This window comes from Achroia grisella, unplaced genomic scaffold, assembly GCF_030625045.1.
Source record: "Achroia grisella isolate CSIRO2021 unplaced genomic scaffold, CSIRO_AGI_Agris_v1 utg1360, whole genome shotgun sequence".
NCBI classification, from domain to species: Eukaryota; Metazoa; Arthropoda; class Insecta; order Lepidoptera; family Pyralidae; genus Achroia; species Achroia grisella.
This window is the reverse complement of record NW_026712626.1, coordinates 672,055-696,447: the sequence shown is the minus strand read 5'-3', so window position 1 is coordinate 696,447 and position 24,393 is coordinate 672,055. Positions and strand designations below refer to the sequence as shown.

The 24,393-nt window shown below is 34.0% G+C and overlaps 1 protein-coding gene across 14 annotated transcripts in view; it reads right to left on the bottom strand.

Annotated features, from left to right (window-relative positions):
* LOC131855378 (probable nuclear hormone receptor HR3) overlaps positions 1–24,393 on the bottom strand; it is a 124,292-nt gene that overhangs the window by 2,926 nt on the left and 96,973 nt on the right. For 13 of the 14 annotated variants that reach the window (XM_059206645.1, XM_059206648.1, XM_059206646.1 and 10 more), the window contains 9 exons: positions 18,218–18,331; positions 16,718–16,831; positions 10,231–10,399; positions 7,612–7,811; positions 2,621–2,735; positions 2,207–2,361; positions 1,182–1,290; positions 529–647; positions 52–202 (listed from right to left, as the gene is read on the bottom strand). In XM_059206645.1, coding sequence (XP_059062628.1) covers positions 52–202; positions 529–647; positions 1,182–1,290; positions 2,207–2,361; positions 2,621–2,735; positions 7,612–7,811; positions 10,231–10,399; positions 16,718–16,831; positions 18,218–18,331 — 1,246 coding nt within the window. Of the gene's footprint in view, positions 1–51; positions 203–528; positions 648–1,181; positions 1,291–2,206; positions 2,362–2,620; positions 2,736–6,395; positions 6,915–7,611; positions 7,812–10,230; positions 10,400–16,717; positions 16,832–18,217; positions 18,332–24,393 lie in introns of all 14 variants that reach the window. The other variant, XM_059206651.1, reaches the window with a different exon arrangement.

Below are 24,393 nucleotides of genomic sequence, written 5' to 3'. Positions count from 1 at the left end.
TTTTCTATTTCATTAATCAGTTTTTATTTAATGATTAAGTATAAAACTTACCTGAAGGTGGGTATTTTCGCAAGCAGAGTGTCCAGCACTGTCACGTCGCCTTTGAGAGGCGCGTGGTTAGATTCAATCTCATGACGCATGGCCGCCATCGACATGTTGAATAGACACTGGATCTCGGGATTACCACGAACTCCATGCCGTTCTGTAAATTGATAATACATTCAAACTTATAATTTCAATATTCTATTATTTAGCATTTATAAATAAACATAAAACATTAATCTTCCTAAATTCAATAAAAATAAATAAATAAAATAATTATTAGTTACATAACATGATAGTTTAAATTAATTGGAATGATATTTATATCAAACAAACACTGTTATATACAAGGTTTTGTATGTTCATTTAAATAATCCGAGCTCGAGTGCTGGTATACAGAGACAGCGATAAATTATTTACTATCAAAGGACTATGTTTGTTTGCTATATTGAATACATATATTATATAAATATTTAAGAAACTCACCTGGCCACAACAACACAAGACTTTGATACAAAGCCAACTCAGTCTCAGTCAGTTTGAGTCGCGCAATTGTCTTCGCGGCGTCGAATATGCCGACCACAAGTGACATATCCCGGGGGTCGCTGGAAAAAGTAATCAATAAGAAATTAATGAAAAGTTATTACAGTTAAACGTAACATTATATCAGTTTACACTCTCACAACAACAATATTATATATGATAGTCAATTATTTAATCAATAATAAATTTATCGTAATTGCCAATCAGTCTTACAATTATAAATGCAAAAGTTTCTAAGTATCGATGGATAGGTGAATACATGAATGTTTGTTGTTTCTTTCACGCAAAAACTACTGAACGGATTTTGAGGAAACTTTAGAGCTTATACATCAAAATAATACATAGGGTATAAATTTCATGTGAGTGAAACACCGGACACAACTAGTATTAAATATGATAGTCAGTTATTTAAACAATAATATTGCTTAATTACATATTAAATCTACTTTTTTTACTGTATAAGCCTTATCATTGGCTTCTGTTAATTATATGTATAATTTTGTTTAATTGTACCACATTTTCTTGGTCATCAAAGTTATTGAAATTAAAAAAATACTAGTAATTTAGGAAAATATAATGAAATTATATAAACTAACCGTGCATGCACACACTCTCGTATCGGCAATACGACATCGCCGTATAGCACTTGTTCGCGGTTTACATCGATCAGCCGCGACAGACGTACTATTGCCAACTCGAATGAACCTGTGACGTAATAGAAATGTTAATTAGTTAAATATTTTTTCAACACACTTCCTCGTAAAGTGGATCTATCTGCACCGGTATATATAAAGCAGTTCATAAAACACGCGTGCGTTATAAACGAAAATAGTGAAGTTATATTCCACAACCGCACTATTTGCTATTTTTTTTTTTATCAAATTTCAAACGGACCACCTCGCGTCACCAATTAGTAGACAGCGCGCTGATTTAAAAAGTAAAATGGCGGGAAAGTAATGGTTTGCATCAATCACCGTTTTATAGTTAAGTTTATTTCAAATTAATGTGTTGTAAAAACATCGTACGATATACGTGCGTATTGAACACACTCGATTTTATTACAACCTCGCCTTTGGTTGGGACTAAAATTCCGCCTCGTTATAACCATAATAACGCATTTATATTATAATATACAAAACTTATACTTCTATTTGATTTCGATGTCAAATAGAAGTATTTGGCAGTCGCCAATTTTCAGAATTAACCCTAAGGAGTTATAAAAAAAATACGCATGATTGCACTTTAAGTAACTTTCTAAACATATTACCGTTAGGAATCACAGTTTAAAGCCCATTAAGTTTGTGCACGGCACTCCCTAGCTAATGTGTAGGGCACGCGGACATTAACTGTTATTTTCTCTGTACTGTAAATGTTTATAGTCAACAACTAGTACTTTTATTAAGCTACTTGTATTCTACTTCCAGTAATGTAATATAAACTTAACCTAATTAAAAACCGTTTGAATATAATAATATATTAAAGATAGTATCGTAAAAAAGTGTTTCAAGAGACAGAATTTCATATATAAATATATATATATATAAAACATATATAGGGATCCGGTAAAATATATATACTTCTGTATTTTAGCTGCTTTATTGAAAATAATACAAATACTCACCTGATTTGAGCAGCAGTATCTGGTCATCTTGGGTGAGTTTCATGAAGCCTGGTATCAGCTTCGCGAACTCTATAATATTTTGTATCATCCCTGTCAGCTTGTCCGCACAATCTAGCCACATCTCTTCATAAGTCATCGAGTTGTAAAATAAAAGTCTGTAACAGATTATAGTAATATATGTACTTTTATTTACATATATTTGTATAATATGTGCAAATGTCAGAAGCATTTGCACAGACAAATATTTGTGTGTCTAAATAAGTTATTGAACATTAAAATGTATGAAATTCTACAAATATTGTTTTTGTGTTCACCACACTCACTATGGCAATCTGCCACGGTAGCGACGGTGCACAACTCCCTTCGGCCAAGGAAGATTTCCTTCATGAAGTTAATAATAATGTTAGGACTTACTTAGAGACATCTGGTGGTTTTCTAAACATCTCGTGGACGTATTCCAGCTTCGGGTTGGTGTTTGCGTGCGCCTCTGCCAAACTCTTCACCAGTACTTTGCTGATGTCGCCTTCCGCTAAAAAAGTTAACCAAAATTTAAAAAAAGGAAAATAGTACAACTAATATAGAAACTAAGAGAGAATTACAATTAAAAATGAAATAAATATAACGAATATTAAAACTAGAATATTTTATCTAATATTAATAAATCTATTGATATAATAATATTATGATTAATTAAGAACATTATTATTCAAATTATTACTTGAATAATTTTATAAAGCAAATTATTCAAACTAATTTGAATGTATAACTCAAATTGTACAAGTTGCTTTATAGAATAAAAACATAAGAATTTGGTGAATATTTTTTTATTAAATATTCATTTATTGCGTGAAAACTATTTGTATTGCTTTTGGTTTTCAATATATGAATACATATTTCAAACATATTCACTTCCAACTTCGCAACACAGATAATACAAATGTTTTTATATCACGTCAAAATACAAAAAAAAATACAAAAACTTGTACGTGATCAATAAAATAAATTCAGTAAATATCAAATAAAATGCATCATAACAAGTAACAATACAATTTTATATTAAGCTATATAAGCAAAGGAAACAAAGACCATACACTCTTCATGATGTCAAGAACTTTTCGATTCTAATGTAAAAAATTATAGAAGAAAATATATTAAAAAAATTAAATTCCTTATCACATTTACAAAGAATACAAAAATAATACTACTACTACTTCATAATTTCGTATAAATTTATAATAAGACTATCAGTGCCGGTAAACGTTTTACCATAAAAATTAAAGTACCAACATCGCTATTAAACAGTATTTATAGGATAATATGTATATAATTTTAATATCAATTAAATATATATACTATCCTATAAATCATAACAAATACTACGATTCTTTTTATCATAAAAAAAAACTAGGGTGGACCACCGTTATCACTTAAGGATATATAAAATAGTTTACTTCCTATTCTCAGACCTACTGAATATACACAAAGAATTTCATTTGAACCGATTTAGCCGTTTCAGAGGAGTTGTGTAAAAAGCACTGAAACGAGAATATATATTACATAAATCTTTACCCATTTTTAAATGAAGTCGCTTCCTCTGTTCACTTCAGATCTTTTAAACTACACAACGGATTTTAATGCTGTTTTTAGCAATAGATAAGGTTTATTTGTGATTTAATTGACATATATTACTGTATATAAAAAGGAGAAAACATTAATAAATAGAAAAATGGTTTATATATAAAATCCCAATATTAACTGTATAATAGGTATGTGTACATACACCGTGCGAAGCCCGACGGGTAACTGATATTATATATATGCATATATATATTTAATATTATGTTTTACAGCTCTGGATACAAGGCCTTTTAGCCCAACTTTAACAAACTAACTCGAAGTTAAAAATTAAAGTCAATGTCCAACATATGTCAATTATCGTGTCAATGTTTACAATACAAAAAAACTATTTGCACAAGAAGATAAAATTAATGTAAAGTAACGTTGTGTCAAAATGACGTAGTTTACAAAATGAATTAATTGTAGATAAAATAAAATAAATAAAATATGGCGATGGAACCATTTACAGCTTTTCTATTTGGTGCTTGTTTGATAGCTTGCTGGCGTAAGTATTATCTTATCATTGAAGTCCACTGTTGGACATGGAATTCAAGGAACTGATGTACTATGGACAACAGCCCTAAAAATAGTCCTTTGAACGCTTCTCTATTGCCAGGCCAGCCTCATTATAATAATAATCTTACTCATATTATAAACGCGGAATTTTGAGTGTGGATGGATGGATGTTACAAGTATGTAAATATATATCAATAAATTTTACTTTATTTTTTTAGTAATAATACCCCTGGACATTTTCACAATGCCATCTAAGCACATAGTGGCCAGAGCTCGTGTTATGAGTACTAGACAACTGATATAAATACTTACATACATATATATTAGAAAACACCCAGACCGATTATATATTTGACTAATAGGACAAGACTTTATAGTTTCTAAAATCGTAAAGTTTCAACAAAATGCGTTCAATGGTTTTTAAATGAAAGAGTAACAAAGATCCATGTATCCATACTCATAAACCTTAACATTTATAACAGTAGTAAGATATTCTTCCTTTCCAGCGTGTTATTTGCCCTGCTGTCTAGCTCTACCACTAATACCGTTTCCTTTTCTAATTCTTCGTGAATCTAACAGATTGGAATGCAAGAGGAGCGGTTTTGTAACGGTAGGTTTACTGTTTTACCTACTGTTAATTTATTATAAAAATTTTGGTATAAAAAATTACTGATAATTCAAATTTATTAACATAACACCTATTGGCTCTTGTGCACCTCATATCTTTATCACTAACCTAACTGTCCAGTCAGGTTTAATTATATTTATTAAACCCAGGATAATTCACACAGCGCCATCTAGTCCCAAACTAAACAGAGCCTGTACTGTACTAGTCATAATAACTGATATAAAATCAACACAACGCTATCTAGTTCTCAACCTATTCAGAGCTTGTACTATGGGTACTAAGCAACTGATAGAAATACTTAAATAGGTAATTTTTTTTGGTAAATACATAATAAACATTCATACTCATGAATACAAAAGTTTGTATATAGAAATGAACTTGTGACCGTTGGAAGTTAGAGAGAGTGCGAAATCGCTAGACAACCAAACCCGTCAGTTAATATAAGTAATAATATTAAGTATAAAGCATAATAAAGTAATAATAATAATATTAAGTAACAATAAATAAGTAATAATGGTGTTTCATTTCAGGGTAAAAATCATCATCTATATTACTTAGTTTGGACTAACAGTGGAATAGTGTTAAAGACAAAAAGAAATGCCACTTAACCATATCGTGTGCACAAATAGCAAATATAATGATAAATATATGAAATGGCAATATTTTTTTTATTAATTACTGGCTGTATGTTATATAGAGAATTTTAGAGAGGCAAAAGTGGGGCATGATACTAAAAAGGTTGGGAAACACTGGGTTCGACAGTGGTACCTACGCAAATGAATACGATCTTAACATGTAGACTAGTCCTGGAAGTAGTAGTATTTTATATATGCGATAAAGTACAAGTAAAAAATAAGTTTAAGAATTACTTAGACTATTAAAATTCTTAAAGATACTAATTACTATTTAATATTAATCGAATATAACTGAAAAATAGCACTACGAATACTAATATTGTGAAACTTACATCCAAATCTATCTATCTATCTATCTACAACAACATAAACAACATAAAAATATAGAACCTGGCAAAATAATAGAAATAAACCTGAGCAAATAAAATTAATCTAACCAACTTAGCCAACCAATAGAAATTATGACACTGAGTTTATTGTACCTGTATGGAATAATATTAATAAATTTGTTATTTATACGGGTAAATATTATTTTTTATTATTTATATTGTTAACCGGATCTTACCACGGATAATATCATGGTAAATAAAAGTTAGCATATAAATAATAGACTGAGTTTATAGTAAAAAAACTCAGTGAAATATTGTACAATTAACTCAGTTTACATTAAAAATAATGTGAATATTACTACCATAAGATCTAGCAATGCAAATGTTGCCAACGAAAAAATAACGGAATCGTAAATAAACAAAATTTTCTACCAGGCAACCATAGACAACCAAACAGCACTTACAAGGCAGGTCTTCTGAGCTGGACGACCCACTATGACTTGAGCCCTGGTTTCTTCTATTAGTGACTGCGTTGGGGTTAACCATCCCCATGGGAGGTATATTCATAGGTATTGGATCCATTAACCGCCCGTGTCCACTACTCGACGTTAAGTCATCAGGACTTAATTCCTCGCTTGTCAAAGAGACAGAACTCTGCCCAGAGACAAGCACGGTATTCTGTATGTCCATGGGACTGTGTTGGATGTTCGAAGGACTGTGTAAGAAGGTTGTCGAGTCCACATAACTGGCAACCAAGTTGTCAACCCCCATAGAAGTTTCCGGTTTTATTTCCTGCTTGATATTAATGACACCGCTCGATATAGAAGCAGGTGACTGAATCCTTTCCTCGTATCTGTCGAATTCCTGTATTCTGGGCCTCGGCATTTCTATGGCTGACTGTCGGAGGGTGGTTGTCGATGTGGTTGCCGTTGCGGTTGACGTGGAACCTGATGGTCGGACTATGGTGCTTTTTTGTTGCTCGTCTATTGAAAAGGTTAGCGACTGTTAATTGGGAATATACTGCTTGTTTAGTTGATGTAATGGATCTAACAACAGCTGACATCCCGGTCTATCCTACTAAGGTGATCACAAATTCACTAAGATTTCATCTCGCTATTTGTTTAATAATAAAAGGAGACTCACCAACAACTAAGTATAAACAATTGCCGTGTCATTCTATTCCATTAAATTAGAAAGACAGCATACTGCCTTAAGATTTTCTCTCTCTTAACCCTTCAATGATAAGAAGTGCCTTACCAGCACAATTGCCGTCTCGTTTTATTCCATTAAATTAAAAAAGGACCACACTATATCCTCAAGATTTCCTCAGAGACTCACCAAAGCCTAATGCCAAATGGTTGACTAATAGTACACTTTTTTTTCGGTCTACTCTAATGATGTTGACCGCAGTGGGCTTTACAACTTCACCGGATGATAGGGGGCGAGTTCAGATAACACTTCAAACCTGCGGAAGAACTTATGGAGCGACTGAAGGCCAACTCCCGCCTGACGGATACGACTTTAGTCTGAGAGCACTGCTGGGGGTTTGAGCCTCAGCTCAGGCCGTCGTAATTCGATCCCCGTTTGAATTGAACGGGGAATCGATCGAGAGGTAGTAATAGTACACTTTACTCTAAGATTACGTCTCGCTCATTCCTATAATGACAGAAAAAGACTTACCAGGTCCTATGAAGTCAGTGTCCAAGAATCCTCCAGTTTGTTTTGGCTCGTAGGCAGTTGTAGAGTCAACGTAGTCAGCTGATACGTCGTAGGGTTGTTGCTGGGGTGGTTGGGGTTGAATGTTCATGTTTGAAGTCAGGGCTGGTCCCGCGTTGCCGCCGTACCCGTATGAAGAGAGAGGCGAAGGGTAGCCTGTGTAGCTGAAATTAATAAAATAGGTTTTTCGAATATACCTAAAAATTTTGCTCTTTCATATAATACACTTAAATGCACACAAGTAAAATATTTGCGCTATTAAATTATTACAAATGTCAAAATTATTTACTTATAATTTCGTGAAGGAAATGATGACTTATTATAAACTAGCTGTGCCGGTGGTTTCACTCGCATTATTTTTATAGCATATGTGTTATTCTAATGTATAAGCTATATTACTGGAAGCTTCAACAAAATCCGTTTAGTAGTTTTTGCTTGAAAGAGTAACAAACATCTATCTATCAACTACACTCACAAACTTTCGCGTTTATAATATTAGTAAGTTAAATGAACAAATTAAATAACGACTAAGGGGAAATTGATATTTTATCATCGAATTGAAGTTAATGATCAACACTACTGTATAAGAAATTAATTGGAAATTCTTCCCGAACGTGAATTAGAAAAAACAAACTATGCGGTCGCACGGCCCATTCACAAACACGGAACACCGCCATCTATCAACGGATACAAGTAACATTTAGTACCGCTACTCGTTACTAGACGTCGCTATTTACATTTACCGTTGCGCGTCAGTGTCGGGCGGTTACCGTTGCACGCCATTCAGTGTCACGCACTTACCGTTGCCTGCAATAATGACATTTGATGCACCGCTGACACGAATAGATGTAATGAATTATGGGATAACAACGGTATTGTACGACTGAGACATAGTACAACTGAACTGTAAACACACCGGCAAGATGGCGTCACAAGACTCGAATTGCGTTTAAAAAAGGAATTACAACTTTTTAAAAGACTAAAAAAAAACATTACTCATAGAGAACTTAGTGTCGCTTTTGAAGAATAAAATCTTTATCATCATTACATAGTACGAAACAAAGTCGCTGTCGCTGTCTTTCCGTCCCTATTTATGCTTGAATCTTTAAAACTACGCAACGGATTTTTAAGCGGTTTTTTTAAAATAGATAGACTGATTCAAGAGGATGGTTTATATGTATAATACATGTACACCCGGGCGAAGCTGGGGCGGGTAGCTAGTATAGTATAAAATGAAGTCGCTTCCACTGTCTGTTCGCTTAAATCTTTCAAACTACACAACGGATTTTATTTGCAGTTTCAGCAATAGTGTGATTAAAAAAAAAGGTTTATATTTATAATACATGTACACCCGTATGAATCCGGGCCTTGTAGCTAGGAAATAGCTGTATTTAATCTTTTCACATTGGTTTAGGAATTGTATCACAGATCTGATAACTGTCAATAGATTTTTTAGTATACTAACTTATTAGCACAATATTTTAGTGACTTTTTTGTTCTGGTATGCTGGTATATAAGTTGTTAACAGAACTTTAATCTAACATTAAAAAATGTTGACAATTGTGAAATAATTAGATACTTATGTACTTATTTAATCATTTATTTGAAAAAAGACGACATCTTTGATTGCCTCAAAAACCGGAAGAAGGAGGTCAAGGTGAAAGAAAAAAAATCACAGATAATATAAAAACAGAGAGCACAAAAGTTTTACAAAGTAGGTTACTTTACGATATAGATTAAAATATTCTAACAAAAAAACGTTTCCAATATTTATTTTATGTATTTAAACTGTACATATACGCCAATTCGACATTGATTTGTCTTCTTTTTGTAATACACAGGTATTATCTATAGTTCATATAATAATTACGAACTGCTTTGTCACGATTGTCATTGGTATAAACAAAGTTTTGCAATCGTAAAACCAAAGATAACGTAATATTACAGTAAAACTAACGGATAACGCGGCACGTTTTTTTATAATATATAAACGTCTCTCAATACTCGATACCACACGTCCTTTGTTCCTTGAAGCACCTAGACTACTGCTACGCTCCACTAGAATACATACATTTATTGGGAAACTGCTAAGATTTTTTTATCTAATTGGAATGTGAACCTTACGGCCCTAATAATACCTATACTTAACGGACGCCACTCATGGTTTGTGACGACCGTGGTATACCACGCAACGTCGTAATTTCACTGTCATATCTCAATACTCAAGCAAAAAAACACAGGTCACGAAAGAAACTTTACGGGTTGCTTAAATGTGTGAAATAGAGAAAGACAACTTTCTACGGTCTACCTCCGGTCTGCAAAAACGGTAGATATATCAATTTTTTTATACTACATAGGTTGCAGATCTGATATTAAATGGTTACCGTAGCCTATGGACGCCTGAAACACCAGGGGGGTCTCGTGCGCGTTACCGATCCTTCAGAAACAAATTAATATACCCTTCTTGAAAACACCTCTCTCGAGAAAACCTTTGCAGGTAGTTCATTCCTCAATCTAAATGTACCCGGAGGAAAACTCTAATTTTCTAAGTACATCTTCTCAATAACAGATGTCGCTACTCACCCATTATAATGACCATGGAACTGGTCACTGGAGCTGGGCGTCTGCTGTTGGGCATCATATACCGAGTCCGGAGCGGCATCTGTCTGTGCTCTCATCTGCGCGCGATGATATCGCACCTCATCTTCCACCTTCTCACGTTGTTTCTTCGACATGCGACCGAATTTCACCGCTGGAAACAAAAACAGTGTAAAATTAGTTCATCTACTCGCCAACAATAGCGCTGTTAGGTAACGAAGGAAAAAATATATGCGATAATCGAATACGCTATTTGCCGTTGGAAGCGCTGTTGTCGCGTGAAAAATCAATGACATAACAGGGGAACTCGGTTTCCAATCTGTTCCCATAGCGCCTTACTCTTTATTCCCACGAAAAAAGAACTAAAATCAGTAAGCCTCGCGGCTCTACAACACAATGCAATTAGTATGTTCTCAATGACACCAGCATCGCTCGGTTACTCAATAGCTAGTTCCGTCAATGTGTGCGAAACGCGTTTGTTTGTGTTCGATATGTGATTGTGTGCGTTATTAAACAGCTTCTGATTGGTGTGTGCGGTCGCGTGTGCATGTGTGCGTGGGGGACACATAGGCCGTTGGCACACTGCCTAGTGGAACAACGAACTCTCGAACCTCTGACGTATGTATGTATACGTACAGTACGTACGTGTGACGTATAGCTACGTAACTAGCTGCGGTCCCGTTCGGTGTAACGCGACCGGATTAAAACGCGCACGGGTCGTTAGATCGCGCGCGCAGTTTAATGACCTACCGAATTCCAGCGGATAATTTGTCGATTTGGTAGGTGTATGTTTTTTTTTATGTGCAGTTGTAAATTTTCGGTCTATGAAAAGTTTTCTTTGTAGGCAGTTCGATGAACTACATCGCGGCCGGTCTAAGTGGGTCTTTGTTGTGAAGCGTTTGCTATTGATTGGAGGATCAATAAACATTGGCTGTGCCTATTTTGTTAAAGGCGTTTTGGGACGGCGACCTCAGTGGGTATAATGTCCTACATTAACAGCTTTACAAAATGAAAGAAAACATGTTAACAATAGATTTTCTGTTTGTACATGAAACAATTGTTATTCTAGTTAAAAGAATATTGGTGATTAAGACAAGAAACATCTTTGTTCATTTTCAAATAAAATTTTATATTTATTTAATTTATTCTAGGTATTACCAGCGATTTTGTCTGTATTTTTAAATAAAAGATACTGTATGTCGTAGTAGTATCGTCATAGTCATTAACTGTTTAATCTTGAAATGACAACAAACATACAGACAAACATAAACATAAATAGGGGGACCTACAAAAAAAATACTTTGATATTAGATTTTTTTGCTGAAATACTTAGGACACAAATAGTCTAAACTAGTATTGTCAGAGAATTTTTATATAAACTGTGTTACCAAGTAGGTACATCTCGGCACGATATTTGCAAGCAATTGTTCGCATAGATTGATCTTGAAGGTTTTCTCCGCATGTACAAGACCGCCTTGCATAAAACAAAACAGTTTTTGTGTGAAAATATAAGAGTTTAACATCGTCCTTGAGAATCGATCCAAAATTTAATCTATATGAAAAGAAGAGCTTCCTTCTTTGTTAAACTCTTGTTAGACAGATACATTAACGTAACTGTTCTGTAGTCACTAGTAAGAAATAATTAATTGCATTTTATTTTTGTAATAATTTTAAATTTCGAATCTAATTCGAAACAATTGAAGTTAGCAAGTTTTAAGAATATGCATTACTTTGTCTTTTGTTTTAAATTTGGAATGTTATCGAAATATTTGAAGTAAGTAAGTTTAAAGAATATGCATTTCTTTTTTTTCTTGCTGTGATTTTAAATTTGGAATTCTAATTCGAATTTGAAGTCAGCAAGTTTAAAGTGTATGCATTTCTTTTTTTCTTGCTTTGATTTTAAATTTCGAATACAATTCAGAACATTTGGGTCAGCAAGTTTCAAGAATACTCGGTTTACATAAATAACTGGGTGTCGATGCGTGCAGTTACGTGCACAAAACATCGATACCGAGACATGCACGTTACGCTTGCACATTGCACAATGCATTGTGATGTCCGTCGTTGATTATTTATCTATATCGATAATTTATTATAGATAACATTTTTATAGTTTTATATTAACATTGGACCTAGTATTTTTGTGTAACTTAAGTACTATTATTATTTAAATTTTATTATTTAGATACTATATTCTCATATTGAATTTATGTGGCCACTGTTATTTTGATTTTTATTCATAATATTCTAGATTTATTGTTGTTGTTTCTGGTTTGTTATTTTTAACACAACATCCAAATCCAAAACAAATTTAAAAAAAGAAATGTCATCCATATTAATTATGTTTTATTTTACATTTATAAATCATGATTCTCGTGAAACCCAGTTCTTAAATTATGTCATTAAATAAATATTAGCATGGTGATATATGCTCAAACGTTTAGTGTGTCAAAACATTGTATTAATATATATCTTAGCTGTCAGCGAGGTACAGTTATAATACTAAATAAATTGTTGTTTGTACAACTGACATAGACTAATGTTTTCGTGTTCTCCTGAATATCTTTAAGTAGGAGTACGTTTATGCTGGACGTACCAATATGATTATGACTTCGAAAGTATTACGGATTACTAATTACTAGCAAATGAAACTGAATTAGTGTTTTTTGTAATATATTTAAAAATTTTTTTTTTTTTCTTTAACTCTTTCGCTCATTTCGCTTTCTTTATCAGGTAAAGAATACCTTTGAAATAATTTTAAAAATACGAAAAAATATGATGAGTCGATATTTCTTCTAAAAAAATATTGTCTTGATAAACATTACAGACTACAAAGTAATTTACGAAAATTGAAAATAAGACTTTAGTAGCTTATTTATTGATTAACAGTCTCTCTCTCTATCTGCATCTATAGAAAATTTTACAAAAAATAGAGCATCGTATGTTATAAAACAAAACTAACCAACACTATCGTAAACTCTTGATCTAATTATTTGTTACTACCTAATTAGTTCATATTTGATTTATAATGCTTCTTTTCATATCGTGTTTTTAGACATAACAGTGTAAGCTGCGTGACAAAAGTGTATTTTTCAGAAAATCTGCCAACCGGGTCACTAAAAAAACACGGTTAAGGGTCGTCGTCCATTTAACACCTCAGCAACAAGCCAATGTTAATGAAAAAGTGAGCTAAGCTGTGTAGCATACGGTTTATTTTAGTTTTGTATGTGAAAATCGTGGACAAACCCAGGGATAGTGATATCGTCCACTTAATATCGTTTTCTTTTAGTGACACTAAGCTTTGTATCTGTGCTAATCGGGCGCCTGTCTGGTAGTTGGGTTTGAATTGTCAACGCAAAGCTCTCTAATGGTCTCTGTTATTTTAACGTTATTGTTACATTTTACTTAACGTGACCACAAGTTTCTCGAAGTCAAGCTAGTAGTAATAGACGAGATAATGATATATTTTACATATTTTTCATCGATATCGATATTTGTAATATTATCATCACGTGCCACATCACTACACGTTACGTTCTATTGCGCAACTTGAACGCGTCAGTGAGTTCCTCCTGCGACGCGCTATCATGCAATGCAACTACTTGAATTATGTTATGGCAGTATAAAATATTTAAGTACCGGCCGGTGTTTGTGTTCCATTTTTAAAATATTTTATTGTTTTTATGTGACAGTTTTTTAAAGTGTTCTTATTTTGAAATAAGAAGTAGCGCGAAAATAAATCTTTACAATCTTTGGAGGAATAAAACAAACACATTTGTTGTCAATTTATTCGTGACATTCTATTGTTTTATCATAAACTAGCTGACCCGCGGCACTTCGTCTGCATCACACTTACATGACATTTATCATTATATTTCGCCCAATTTATACAATATATTATTCTATGTATTATTCTATATTATAAGCTATAGTATAAGCTATATTACTTTAAAGTTTCATCAAAATCCGTTCAGTAGTTTTTGCGCGAAAGAGTAACGCGTCGCGTAAAGAGTCGCGAGTGTTTTTTTTATATTACTGAAATGCTGAAGAAGCTAACGATCCACGAGGTGGTATGTGGTAACGGTCACCTATATACATAAACAGGACCACGGATATCACGCTATTATGTGACACCCGTAGTGCCATTCAAGCGTTGCCATTCTAGAGGACTAAGATGTCAAACCACATATCCTATTATGTTTAACCACAGTTTACAAACTTATAAAGCACGCTGCTTGACTGCTGAAATGTGTGACTTTGACTTTTTACAAAGTGTGCTATATAAAAATAATGCTCCTATATTAGTTATGATAATGTAATAAGCCCTAATTACAGTTACACTGGCTATTTCTTATTTAGGCAGTATAAATCACTGCCCGTGACGGAATTAAAAAAAAACTAGCACGCCTCGCCCTACCGGAACTAATACGGTTCTATAACATATGCAGGCAATTTTCTTAATCTATCCCTGTTAATAACAGAGAACGAACTCATTGGTCACTACAACACGCACCTATAAGGCTGCGATGTTAGGCACAAGCGGAGCGATGCACGGAGCGTTTTTATATTTACTAGCGATTCATAGTGTACTACTTGAACATATAATGCATTTAGTAAATATGCATCTTTGAATAAGATACAGCCCATGTTATTTGCAGATCAAGATAGAAAGGTGAAGGAATTTTTAAAATCGATGGTTTTTTAGTTATTATGAATAAAGAAATTTTATTTTTACGAATATAGAAATTTATTCATAATTTACGTTACATTACGAATAAAAAATTAAATAATTTTGGCATTATTGTTAGTATAAATAATATTGTTTCCAACTAGTTCTTGCTGCAACTGCGTTCGCATGTACAAGACTATATAGTACATATATATATGCCAAATTTCATGATTGGTTTGGCCGTGTAAGCATGAAAATATAACAAACTTACGTTTGTATTTTGTTATATAGAATTATATTCTGCAATCACATAACAAGTTTTTGAAACAAAAGGACAATGTAATATTCAATTAAAAAAAAATTCACTATATCGCTGACTAATTGTAAGACCCAAAGTTAAACCGGTTTCCGCTACCGCTTATAAAATGTAACATGAGTCATAAATGTATAAACATAATATTGCGTTATCAAACCGTGATAGCAGGCCGTTGACCCCGTGTTCGCTTCCTCATACCACCACGTGTTTCATCTAGGTAATGCAATCTTTTTCTTTGCGATAGCAGCCATTGTAGTGGTGTTTGTATTTGAATCTTATGTCATTGTGTTAAAGTTTATTTTAGGTTTTACGTCATTGTAACGGAGATATGGTGTAACATTATAAGTATATGTATCTGTTGTAATGTATATTGGAATGGTATTTTTTTTATATACAATTATATTTTTTATAGATATTTTTTTTAAATACATTGGCGACCCACATGATGGAAAAGAACAATCGTCGCCTATACTCGTAGATATGAACTACTACTAGTTAATATTTGAATACTAGAATTTAACGAACTAGTATATCTTCTAGGAAGGTAGGAGGGGTCCTATATGAGAAATTATTTTATATAATCAACCCCTTGTTGACAAAGTGTGACATTGTATAAATATCACAATTTGACGGCCTCTCCTTAAAGTGTGACGTGGTTTGCCCCCATGCTGTTAGCACCATTCCGTTATCATCCATTACTTCTCCGATCGATCCCCCGTCAAATTCAAACGGACATCGAAATTACGACAGCCTGAGCCGAGGTTCGAACCCCTAGCGGTGCCCTCAGACTAAAGTCGTAGACTAAAGGCAGCTAATGAGTTGGTGGCATAAAAAAAAGTGCTTATATTAAAGGATCTACCGGATTAAGCATATGAAAACTACACTCGCGTCTGATGAAGGGTTCTTACTTTCTATTTTTTGTTTTTCATCTAAAATAGCCATACACTCAATCTCACACCCCTATAGTAAGGGAATAATGGGGGGTGAAAGCCCTTAAAAACATTTTTTTTCTCTGTATCTATTCAAGATATCTTCATGAAATTGAAACCATATATGACTAGCGATAAACTAATTATAATATATATTTATAAGATTTTTCTTATATTAGAAACTGTAAGAAACGAGAACTATACTTTTAGTGGGTGGTTTTTTATAAAAAAAATATATCTTATTTATTAATTAGTTACCTATTACAGGTTAGAGTTACAAAAGGGTCGAATATATGGAACATAGTTTAAAAAAATAAACGTCAGGTGGGAGTTGGCCTTCAGCCGCTCCATAAGTCCTTCCTTTTCTTTGGAGTGGCATCTGCACTCACCCTCTATCATCTGGAGAAGCTGTAAAGGTCAACTGCTTCCAACAGCATTAGAGTATTCCGAAAAAAATCCATTATCATAAATTTGTTCTTATAACTGTTTAATTTCACGTGTTTTCATATGCTTAACCCGTTAGACTCTTTACAATAGATTACTTCTACGTCTACTCACCATCACGGCTCATTCCAAGCTTGAGGCACTTCTGCAGCCGGCAGTACTGACATCTGTTCCTGTTGACCCGGTCCACTACGCAGGCTTTGTTGCGCGGGCACTGGTAGTTCACCACTGAAACAATGCATGGCGTTATTAATTGGAACAATAACAGAGGAAGGGGTTTGTGAGTAATGTGGACTAGGTCCCCTCGCTAACAATGTACCATGTCAGGTTGATATCCAAACGGAAACCATTGTAATAAATTCCTAGATTAATCGCCTTATGTTTCTCCAAAAACAAAACTGTATGTTATAATAAAGAAATTGTTGCGATGGGCTAACTGATCTGTACTCATGCTCATCCTATCAACATCTACTGGTGCCACACCAGCGTAAACCATTAGCGCAGGCGGGTGTACCACTCATGCTCATCCTATCATCTACTGGTGCCACACCAGCGTAATCCGTTAGCGCAGGCGGGTGTACCATTCTACTATCATCAATTAAAAAAACAATAATATAATATTTTTTTTATTTATTACCAATTTAGAATTATGTATTTGGCAGACCAGTTTCCTTTGAATTAAATAAAGGAAAATGTATGCTACAACTCATTCAATGAAAAAAGATTTTCATAATTGTCAAATTCTTGGAAAGTCTGTCGCACCCATTTCAGCCACTCTTCAATTGAATACAGCTTACAAAGCAGCGTGCTTTGGAAGCTGTACTCAGCTAAAGAGGACTAAGATATCATGCCTCCGGATCCTTTAAGAAAGCGACAATAAAGGTACGAAGCATGAGATCTTAGTACTCCGGAATGACAACTCATAACGGGATCTATAGGCGCATATGATGATGTCGTGATATCCATGGAGTTAATTCTTCATGTAATATAAGCGACGGTTACCAGTTACCATCAGGTGGGTCAGTCAGTTTAATTGCTATTCCAACATATAAGAAATACTAAATAATCTTGTTGTTGACTGCCATATCTCAACTTCGAAAACGAAGTGCGTTTTTGAAGTTGAGATATGGCAGTCAAATTGTTGCTTAATAAGGCATGACACCTTAGTTCTCCAGAATGGCAATATGAGATATAATGGCTTTTTATATGTTTCTGGTGCTGTTCATGTATACAGGCGACAGTTGGCGTTTCCCATTATAAATGTATTATTACCTTGTTTGCCATTCAGTTAAAAAAAACTAACCAATACAATAATACTAGTTCTCCAGAATATCATTATTTGGTTTCATATATCTGTAGATAGAGGCGATGATTGCTATTTTCTATTATAAAGTCATTTTTTCAAGAAGGGTATATTAAGGTTTCTTAATGGTCGACAACGCGTATGTGACACCCCTGGTGTTTCCCCCCTGGTAACCGTTTACCATCAGATGGGCCGTATGCTAGTTTGCCACCTAATTGGTATTTAAAAAAAAATTTCATTGCCGTTCAGTAAAACAATAGACAAATTAAAATAAAAAAAATCATGTGGGAAGGATGATAAATGAACCTGACCTGTGCTCTGTGACCGCCGGAAGAACCCCTTACATCCCTCGCACGTGATCACCCCATAGTGCACCCCTGAAGACTTGTCCCCGCACACCTTGCACGGTATTATCTCGATTTGGGCTGCAACAAAAGAAAATACATTGTTATTTATTGTTATATTATATATTATAATAATAATAATAATAATATCAGGATAATTCACACAGCGCCATCTAGACCCAAGTTAAGCTAGCTAAACCTTGTGTTATGGGTACTAGACAACTGATACAAATACATAAATATATTTTTTTCGTAAATACATACATATTACACATAGAAAACACCCAGACTGAAACAAACAATCATACTCATGAATACAAATGCTTGTGCCCTACGGGGAATCGAACTCGCGACCCTCGGAAGTAATGCGGTCTGCTCAACCGCTAGACCACCGAGGCCGTCATATAATGTGTAGGAATGAAGATAATATTTTAAAGGTGTTACATATGAATGTGGGTGGTTATAAAGTCAGAGAAAGACAAAAAAGAAATGGATGGACTGTGTGAAAGATGATATGTTAAGAAAGGGAGTAAATAACGAGATGACTGCGAACAGGGATGAATGGAAGAGAATAACATATTACGCCGACCACAAATAAATGGGATAAGGAAGAAGCAGATGATGATAATGGTACATTTATAGAATATACTTATAAAGTGGACTAACGATCCCATTGCTATCATTGTACCATGTCAGGTTGACCACCACGTGGTTCCCCCTGGAAACCATCCTGATGAATTCCTGGCAAATTTGCCACGATGGGCTTTGCTAAGATGAATATGAGGTCATCATGTCATATATGACATGATGACCTCATATTCATCTTATCATCCTCCACTGGTGCCCCGCCAGCGTAATCCGTTAGCGCAGGCGGGTGCACCATTCCTTCATCACTAGGGTATAGGGTCCCTAGTAAGTAATAATATAAAGGAAAAATTTTATTTCCATCTACTTATATTATCACGACTGTTATTTAATTTGGGGTAGGTAGAGGCATTGTTAACAGTCAAGGTGATGAACACAACACTTAACATGCCCACATTTCGTCTAGTACAATAGAATTCAACGTAGCAAGATTATAGTCAACGTTTATAAAAAGAATCATCAAATTCGGTGTTAAATTAGAGACATTCCTATTAAATATCAAATCCTTTGAAAAGATAAATAAAAATAGGTTCTACAGAATAATACTTCTTACTGTCTAAATAATGACTCACTTTATATATAAATCCAATTTATTACTGTTTTTTGTCCTTTTCACGCAAGTTAAGAATGTTACTCGAAAGAAAAGAAAACACTAAACTAATGCTATAAAAAGCAAGCACTATAATTTAGCTGACGTCCAAAAAAACAAAGGGCCTATGTATTAAGAACAAATAAGTCTGTTAAGACCTTACAAAAATAAGACAACAAAATTCAAATTTCGAACTGTCATGTTACGACTACCGTTTTCGGTCGGATGGTTCATCGACCCCGAGGCAAGGTCGGAGCGCGGCCGATGACTGCGCGTTGCGTGTGTGCGTGGGACAAGTCACAACCACATTGATCCTTCACATGGATAAGGCGCGGATCGATTCTGCTATTCTCAACACTGGTTATCTTGTTTTTTCCTCGTAACGCTTCAAATTAGATAATAGTCGCGTCACTAGTCGTTCGAATTCGATATTTAAATTTGAATTTAACGATTAGAACAATTAATTGTTTAACTTTTTCTGACACGTGTTAACTAAACGCATTTTCCAATATTTATGACCACAAATTTTCCTAGAACTAGAATGATATGTGATAATACTGTTCCGTTTTTATTTTTACATATATTTTACTAGATGGAGATTTTCTAGAAAGCAGTCTGCGCGTGTTCCTCTGTCTCACCTATTTCTAAACCGAATTCTTAATACTAACTTTTGTCATCTTTACTTTGAGTGTAGTTTACATTTAGGAAGTAAAATTACAGGAGAAGAGGCATGACATTTTAGTCCCCTAGTATGTCTATACAGATGTTTTACGAGATTTTAAGTAATGAAGTTAATTAATGAATTAAAAATAAAATCCAAAACAGTGTTATTATTTTAAATTAAAATCTATTATTTTAGTAAAAATCTAATAATTCTAACCTTTTATTACTTCCTTGTTATTGTAAATCGAGTCGAGTTTTATTTTAGGATTAATCAACAGTGTTTATTCTTCATTTCGTTTAGAAGGAAATTACTTATTTTGATTTAATTCACAAAATTCTGCTATATTATATTCGTTTCGAATAACTTTATTAATAGTTCACTGTAAATTTGTGTGAATACCTCCTCTGGGTTAACAATTATGGCGGTATACTAAAATGAAATCAAAACACCTTTATTCATGTAGGTCTATTACAGACTCTTATGATATGTCAAATCTACCGTCAGTTCGGAGTGCTTTCGAGCTGCGAAGAACTGAGAAGAAACTCTGCTCGTATTCTTTTCAAATGAGCTTGTACATGACTACAAAAATACAGATTCATTTTTAAAGGGAGAATGAGTGGCAACTTGCATATACCATTGCGTTTTTGTCCGTCATTTCGGAGAGCTTTTGAGCTGAGAAGAACAGACAAGAAACTCAAATATAATATTAAATTCAAATAAGCTTGTACATGATTACGAAAATGCAGATTCATTTTAAAGGGAGAATGGAGTGAAACAAGTGTCATTTCGGAGTGCTTTCAATCTAAGAACTGACAAAAAACTCAGCACTTATTATTTTCAAATAAGCTTGTACATGATTACGAAAATACAGATTCATTTGTAAAGGTAGAATGGAGTGACCACCCAGCTTAGCAGCAGCTTAGCTTTGATCAGTAACCGTAACCCAAACAGACCAGTCCCCACATTACTAGTATTATTATATTTGCAATATAATAACCTGATTCTAAACACTTATCTAACATATTATCATCGTCAATTTTTTTTCTTTTTGTGAGAAGAACAATACAGAATTTTTCTTTCATTCGTTCATCCTCCACCGGTGTTCTATCAGCATTTACCGTTAGCATAGTTAGATCTTTTACTTATAAAAAAAGAGACAAAGTCGCCGGTAACGCCTAGTTTTCTCAACAGTCGCCGTTATCTATTTCCACAATAATTGTAAACAATTGGTATTTAAATTGTAAATTTAAACAAGGACATCGCTATTCCGATAAATAATCGGCCGTATCCAAAATGGCGTCGCGCCATAGACAATAGTGATGTAACAATGAGCGATTATTTTTATATACAGCCATAGAGCACTGCTTGCAACACCTTTGTCGGCTTGTTTGGCAATATCCTACATCTTATCCGTAGTTTTATGGCTTTGGAATTGCTAAATATTTTACAATTTGGTTACAAATTTCAATAGATAAATTTGAATATAATATAGTACCTTTGTATAGAATAGAATAGAAAGCAACTTTATTAAAAAAACATCTATTGATCTATTGACAGGATACTTAAGTATCTTAATGTATGTACTATAACCATCCTTACTTTCTGACTAATATTATAAATGCGAAAGTAGCTAAGTAACTCTGTCTGTCTGTCTGTGTAGCTTTTACGTCAAAACTACTGAACCGATTTAAATGAAATTGAGTACACAGATAGTCTAGACACTGAGAAAGGACATAGGCTACTTTTAATGCGAAAAAAAGGTTGTAAAGGGTTGAAAATGGAGATGAAAATTTGTAGGGAAATATCGTAATTTTTAAAGCTAGAAACTTGAAACTTATTTTTTAGTCTGTTCAATAAGTATAAATAAATATGACATTCAAAATATGTAAAAATGTTACCATTAAGGGGGTAAAATAAAATAGGGGTAGGAAGTTTGGAAATCGATATTTTTGAACCTAGAACGATGAATCCTTTTTCTTTGCAGAGAGAGCCCGGATTCGCAAATCTTTTAATTTCTATGTTTCTTCTATACTATAACACGCTTGTATTATACATAAAAACCTTCCTCTTGAATCACTCTATCTACTGCTGAAAATGCCATTAAAATCCGTTGCGTAATTTAAAAGATATAAGCGAACAGATAATGACGGCAATTTGTTTTATACAATGTAAAGTCGCACTTTGTCGACCCCCTTCCCTTAACGCATTTTATAAATTGTCTCAAACCATTAGTGCAGGTGTACCATTCCATTTTCATATATTAAAAAAAAATAACATGAAGTTAAACAAAGTCATAAGACCTGCAATCGCGTAAAAAAGGGACAACCTATAGACTTGCCCGTTGCACACGGCCAGCTGATCGTGACGTCACCGGTCGCCGACCCCGCAACACCGTTCAAACATCGAACTCTTCGTTCGAAATTGTATCACGCCCGCTGTGACGTCACCGCGTTTTGAATTTGGAATACGTATCGTATTAGGTACGATTATTGCACCGTTATGGAGGTCGGGTGAGTATGTGTGCGTTAGCTCATTCATGGTACAGGGGAGGTCACTTTATTGTTTAGCGAATTTCATAAGCTACGAAAGCAGTTCTAAATTTAAAAATTCGGTTGAAATCAGATTTGTGGAACTGACAATTTGTTACATGTGAAATAAAAAAAAAGGTTTTTAGAATATATTCAATACATTTTATTCCTTTTAAGAAAATGTTTTTGTATGTTATCTGTAGAAGTATTGCACAGATTATAATTTAATTTTTCCCAGTATAAAAGTGATTTTGCCTATTTGTTTTATCCATCAAATTCAACGAATACAGGCAAGTTAGTTTTTTTAGTTGTTTTTACAGATAAATTGCCAACTGTGACTGCTTCTAAACTAGATATTCATGACTGTTTTACACTGTGCTGGGATTGAACCCGATACTATCGGAAGTTGAGGCAGTGCGCTTAGCCGCTTCATAAGCAAGGTCGTTAACTAATAATAATACTTCAAATAGCGGTCTGAAACCTGTTTAACAAAAAAAAGTAAAATTCTTCATGATAATGTCGTCTTCAGCCTTGAGCCTCATTAATGAAAATAAAAAAAAACAATTGTAGTGAGTACACCATAACACACCCACAGAACGTCACATTCGTCGTCGGTCAACGCCCCGTCGAGCCTTCTATGCTAAACCTCTAACACCAGGCTCTAGTTCCAAATTTGAATTTTAATCTAACTGCTTGCGTACGTCACGGGTGAACGACCGCGGTTGTCCGAACTAACGTTACGCCACCACTTTAACGTTACAGCCCAAGGAGATGCACATAACACTTATTACGAAGGAAATAGAACATAATTTCGTTTAACAATTAGTTTTAGAAGTGTTATAGATTCAGCCAGTGTATTGCTGTTCGAAATTCGTATGAGAATATAGTGCTCGAAATAGTTTTTATGTTCAACCATAGAGGCAGGAAGTTAATTTTTATTTGCTGTATCCACAATTGTAATAGACAAAATTGTTTGATGAAAACCACTTAAAATTAAAAGCTTTGTGATGATAATCATGCAGAATTGTGTAGTTACCTGTCTAGGAAAGGAAATGAAGTGTTCTTTGATCTTTATATCATCCGTTGAAACTGGTAGCGGTAGTTAGGTACAATCTGAATTCGTTTTGAGCATAGACTCTAGATCTTACTAACTATTTCTCACCGGTTATTTATTTATTTATGACCTCTTCTTTTTTACATAAGAATTAACAGAAAAGAGATATACATGTACAAAAGGTCTTATTACAAGCAAGCAATTTCTAACAGACAACCTTTAGGTAGAGAAAAAACAAAATGGTAGGTGGCACATGAAAAACATGCAAGAATATACTCGTATATTCTTGCATGTTATAATAGAAGTAGAATAATAATACAATATGCTACGACCAATAGGAGTGAAGCTGCAATGAAAAATATTGCATAAGGTGGGGATATGAAACCCAGATGAAGTTGCGCGGGTCAGCTAGTAAATAAATAAATGAAAAGCCGTCTGCGTAAGTACCTAACCTATTTCAGGCGCCAAGTAGCTTGCTTTGTAGCTTACAAAAGAGAGCTTTCGGTTATAGAGTCAGAGTAGACAGTGAAATGAAGGGAGTAAAGAAGTAACGCATGAGTGTCAGATGATAACGAGATGTCCATAGTGCTGTTCATGTATGTAGGTGACGGTTACCACTTACCATCAGAATCAAAATGTAATTAATAATAGTAGTAGTAATTT